Genomic DNA, 5336 nt, shown 5'->3' on the forward strand with positions numbered 1-5336 from the left:
TTTTCATTATAACGATAACAGAAAATTACAAGTCCAAGAATAAATTATCTTCAAACAACTGAGCTTTATTAAAAAAGAGATGCATATATGTGGAAAGAAACAGTATGTTGTAAAACAATCAAATAATCAGATATACAGAATAAGGATATTTCTTTTCAAAATCAATTTATAAGTTTAATTCAATCATAAAGCTTAAATTCAAATGATGAGTAAGTAGCAGAATTCTCCTTCTTTCTTTAACATCTACTGGTAATTAATTATGTGAAAAAGTTTGTGCTACTTACTAAAAATATACCAGTGAGTGAAATACAAAATTCTGTCTCCTAAATTCTATGAGAGGGTAATTGTGAACAGAGACCTACAAAATTTTGTAAACGAGAGTAGATTTCTGAGTTTTCTGAAACTCACATTGTCAAATCACTCCCTATCTTAATTTCCCTCAAATGCACAAATAGTACATACCACTCCCACACTTTAAAGGAAAACCTGTTCACAGTTTCTGAACAAGAAAGTGGTCAAAGCACATAGAAAATTTCAGCAGTCAACTTTGCGCCAAATACAGAGGAACAAAACTAATATGAAACCATAATTAATGAAAATACCTCACAGAGCTATTTTGAATCACAAGTTAAATGAAAACTTAAAAAAAAATAAAATTAAAAAAAAACCCAGATCGTTGAGGGAAAGATTTGATGAAGTAGGAAATGCTCAAATCAAAATCCATAAAGTGAAAAAATCATGAATGTAATTCTAATGAATCTTTGTAGAGACTAAAAGGAATATTAGCAATATTATCTGTTTACAGAATTATCACTTTCATGTTTCTACTTTCCATACTTCTATATTTGGCATGTGATGTTTTAGAATCAGAAAAATTAAAAATGCTATCTTTGAAACTAGTATTAAGTGCCCATTCATAATAAGGACTGTATTAGTGGTTATTTACAGCAGAAGACTCTGAATAGCCAATGTAAATTTTCTTAAAACCTGAATTTCAAAATAAAACATTACTAGCTCCATTCAAGTATCCACCAAAAACAGTCATTCAACAAAATGTTCTAACCCTGTCTGCGTCATCTCCATCCTAATAGTCTTATTATATGCTTTTAACATCGAACACATTAGCTTCCACCTACAGACAGACAACAACACAAACGCTATCCTGGAAGGTCTGTGTCAAAGGCCAGGGGGCTGCCCCGGTGGCAGGTTGGAGTGCAGGCAGCAGGTGTCTGGGGAGCAGTGTGTGCTTGCCGCACAGAAGTACACAGCTGAGTCTTCAGGCTGCGAGTCTGCGATGTGCAGGGACAGATGTCTGGCCGTCTTATTCAGTAAGACAGTGAGCCTTTGGTCTTCTTTTGTGGTCATGCTTGAACGAATGTCTATAAGGAGCTGGGGACCTTTTCCAAGCTCTTGATTATACCAAGGGAAGTAGTCTGAGGCACTGTCTGAATAGCTGCAGTTGATGACAGAGCTGCGTCCCTGCCGCACACTCAGGGTAGAAGGCCGCTGCTCCACAGTCTCTCCTCGGCTGAGCCCTGTGCAGAAAGAAATGGTCAGAGAGAGGAGAAGAGATTCCAGGTTCTTACGCTTCTGAATGCTCTTTTCTACACTAACGGGGGAAACCTGAGTAAAGCCAGTCTTGACTTCTGAAGACCGTCCACTAATATCCTCCGTGTCCCATACTTGACAACTCACAGCTCAGCTGCAGCCACGAGAACATGATTAAAGCTCCCCTGGATGTCCTCATGGCTCCTCCCCGTTAGACCAGCTTCAGAACTGCAGCCTCCAGCCAGCTCAGCTCCTGCTCTTGTCAGGCCGTCCCCTTCCTCTAACAGAGGACTTTCCCACATGGTCCCCCAGCCAATGAGAAAAAGGCCCTGCTCCTGCCACAGTCTAGTGCACCAGATGCACAAAAACGAGCCTTCCACGTGTTCTGCGTCGGCACAGGATGCACTTCCGTTGTGGTCACAGCGCTACTGACCTCACCGGGGAAATGTGCTTCTCCTCGCCTGTGCCTCTGAGGGGCTCACCTGCAGCAAGACGGCAATCAGTCAAGCAAATTATATGTTAGATCAGGGATGGAGTGCACAGCAAGAATGTGGAGGTCAAGATTTATACCTCTGCGCACCACTGAGTCACTGATAGTAAGTTGGAAAGATACAGATGTTACTGCTGTGTATTCCATGATAGGCCTGGTGCACATGTTTGAAATCAGGAAGGAATCATGATTCATTCTCTTAAAAAAGAAGTTAGAGAAACTTCCCTTTCTGCCAAATCTATCATTCTCATTTTTCATGGAGAAAACTCTTTGTAAAAGGAACGTGTAACCCAAGCTTAGAGTAAGAGAGAGAAGATCATTTGATATTTCAGATGCCTCTGATATGAGGCTCTGTTCCTCCTAGCTAGTCCTGCCCGTGACCTTGCTTTTTTTCAGAGGATCGAGAGTACCAACAGTCAAAATGTGGACTATTCCCTTACTTAAGATGACTAAAACAGAAAGTAAAGGACCAAATCTAAACAATAAGGGAGCAGGGGGGATAACTTCCATTAGTTCTTAATATTTCAACTATAAGAAACACTTAGACCCAAGACTGGACTAATTCACATAAAGAAATCCGACATGATTTAAGAAATCTTTTTGAATGCTATGTGTTTTATATTCTGGAAAGTACTGAAAGACAGAGTAGAAATTCAGATGAAACCTCAACCTGCAAACTCAGAAAATATAACCGCAAAAGTTTATTCGTGAAGTGATTTCATTATCTCAAATCAAAATAGATGGCATGTCCTCAAATACAATTACTGACTCATGGCCTCAGGACCATTTCCTCTAAAGTATCAGCCATCTATCCTGTCATACTTCCCACTCCCTGGCAACACTGCTTCACGTTCCATACTCCATCAGATTTCTCCTAAACGCCACTACAGTGTTCTTTCCCTGACACTCATTGATAAAGTTCTCCAGTCCTTGAGTTTCCAGAATTATCTCTCTCTACCAAAAACACTTTCTCACTCACATTAATTTCTGGAAATTTCTTTTTTTTTTAAAGATTTTATTTATTTATTCGACAGAGATAGAGACAGCCAGTGAGAGAAGGAACACAAGCAGGGGGAGTGGGAGAGGAAGAAGCAGACTCATAGCGGAGGAGCCTGATGTGGGGCTCGATCCCATAACGCCGAGATCACGCCCTGAGCTGAAGGCAGACGCCCAACCGCTGTGCCACCCAGGCGCCCCTAATTTCTGGAAATTTCTGATGACCTCTGTGAGAATAAATCCGGGGAAGCATAAATATTGCATGTACTCCAGGAATGGTACCAACAGGAAACTGGTCCTAAAGAACTGACCAGGAGAAAACGTCTCTGGGAATGAAGACTACCTCATTTCTAAAAGCAGAAGTCCCTTTCCCCCATAAAATAAACATTCACAAACTCTTCTCTGGGCAAATTTCCCTCTTCTCAGAGACCGATAAGACCATATTTGCACTTGTGAGGTGTGACACTGACAACGAATGTAATGGTCTGAATATGGCCATTCACATGAATGACTCTCTTCCATGAGTTAACTATTGCAGAGAAACAGCCATTCTTGGAACAAAATTCCCAGCTCCATGATGATTTCATAGAATATTGCTTTACTTTTTGTTAAAGTGTTGGCCTAGAAAACCTTCATCTACCATCTTCATGGACTTCCAGCTACATGAGTCTTCATTCCAATGATCATTTTGCTGACAATGTGTGAAATATAGTCATTATAGTCATTGTGACTTCAAGGGATGTCCACCTGGGATAAGAAATGTATTTGCTATTTTGGGAAAAGTCCTTAGAAATGCATGTCGGTGTTCACACGGCACCACCACCTTTGGCTTTGTCCTACAGAAACAGTGAGAGATGCATGAGTTTGCTGGTAGAGTAACAGCTGCTCAGCCTGAGTCTCCCTTCCTGCCTAAGGTCTCAGACTTTTACACAAAGTGGACCTCTCCATTCAGGCATTGAAACTGATTGGACCACGGCTTTATCAGACCCAAACTGCAGAGATCTAAATGGCTGGGCTTGCATTAAACACTTTCTCTTTACGCAGCAGGATGGTCCCACAGCACAGAGGCAGGGGAAAGAATGTTTTAAAGGAAGTAGGAAACCCACTTTCTTTCTCACACAGCTCATTTAGTACCTAATTGTTCCATACTGTCATCTTGGTTACAGTCTCTGTTTTGTAAAATGAAGTTGGACTCAAGAATTTCTAAGGGCTCATCCAGCTCCAAATTCCTTTGATACTATAAAGCAAATATGTGTTGAGAACTGTCTGTGTGCAGTGTGGACTGGTGTCAGAGTGGGATGAAATTACCTGCATCATGGACCCCAAGTCCATTTTCACAACCACACAGGGTATAGTGGGTCTGAGGTTGACCCTGACCCTCTTCAGAATAGACACACAATCCTCAGGATGAGGTCCTGTTTGGGTTTTCATTTCTTCCATGAGATCAGTAAGGTGCCAAGGAGAACTAAATCCAAATTAACATGGAAAAAAATGGAACTTTATTCACTGAGTGGAAAGCCCTTTGTAGGCAGTGAGACCAGGGGCCTCCAAGGCTGAGCCATGGGTAAACAGGGTGTTCTTCTGCAGTTGTATTTCTTCTAGGTATCTGTTACATATTATTTATGTATCGTATGAAAAAAAGAAAGAATCTCCGCAGTGGAGACAACCGAGGGGAGGTGGGTGAGCTCACCAATATGAAAAGTTGGGAGCACTTTCTAAAACAGCCTAATTGCTTACTGGATTCTGGATTTCTCCATAAGACTTTAGTTTGGAGGTTCAAAATTTCCAGCCAGGGATACCTATACAAGTTTTGAGATTATTTCAAAATGAAAATGTAAGATCTTTATTCAAAAAGCAGGGAAAAGGTGTCAGTAGGTAATGTTACTTGGGGACCATTTTTTGAAAATGCTTTAAGTCTTCATGCATATTAGTTTCATGTCTCTCAATTTAATTTTTTAAAGACTTTATTATTTTCAAACATTTCAACCAGGTTCCAAGATAATGAGGCAGGTGTCCTGAGGTCCCAGTGCACCGCTGCCCCCGCACGGGTATCGCCTCTTCCACGGTCAACTCCCCCGGACACCTTCCACCACGGACTAGCCTACACTGCCACGTCAGGTCGCCCAAAGCCCACAGTTTACCTGGGGTTCACTCCTGCTGTTGTTCATTCTGTGGGTGTGAACAAATGTAAGTACGTGTCCACCATTGTCGTTTTGGAGATGTGGGCTCACTGCCCTGACCATGCTCTGTGCTCTTCATCCCTGCTGCTCCGCTCAACCCTTGGCATCCACAGTCTTTTACT

General features: G+C 41.6%; 1 gene segment (V, D, J or C); it reads right to left on the reverse strand.

The window, feature by feature from the left end:
- Positions 1 to 787: 787 nt before the first annotated feature.
- Positions 788 to 2017, reverse strand: LOC103681910. The segment is given in 2 exon segments: positions 788 to 1535; positions 1696 to 2017. Coding segments are annotated over 2 exon segments (411 nt in total).
- Positions 2018 to 5336: the final 3319 nt, after the last annotated feature.

Source organism: Ursus maritimus, unplaced genomic scaffold (genome assembly GCF_017311325.1).
Source record: "Ursus maritimus isolate PB19 unplaced genomic scaffold, ASM1731132v1 scaffold_41, whole genome shotgun sequence".
Taxonomy (NCBI): domain Eukaryota; kingdom Metazoa; phylum Chordata; class Mammalia; order Carnivora; family Ursidae; genus Ursus; species Ursus maritimus.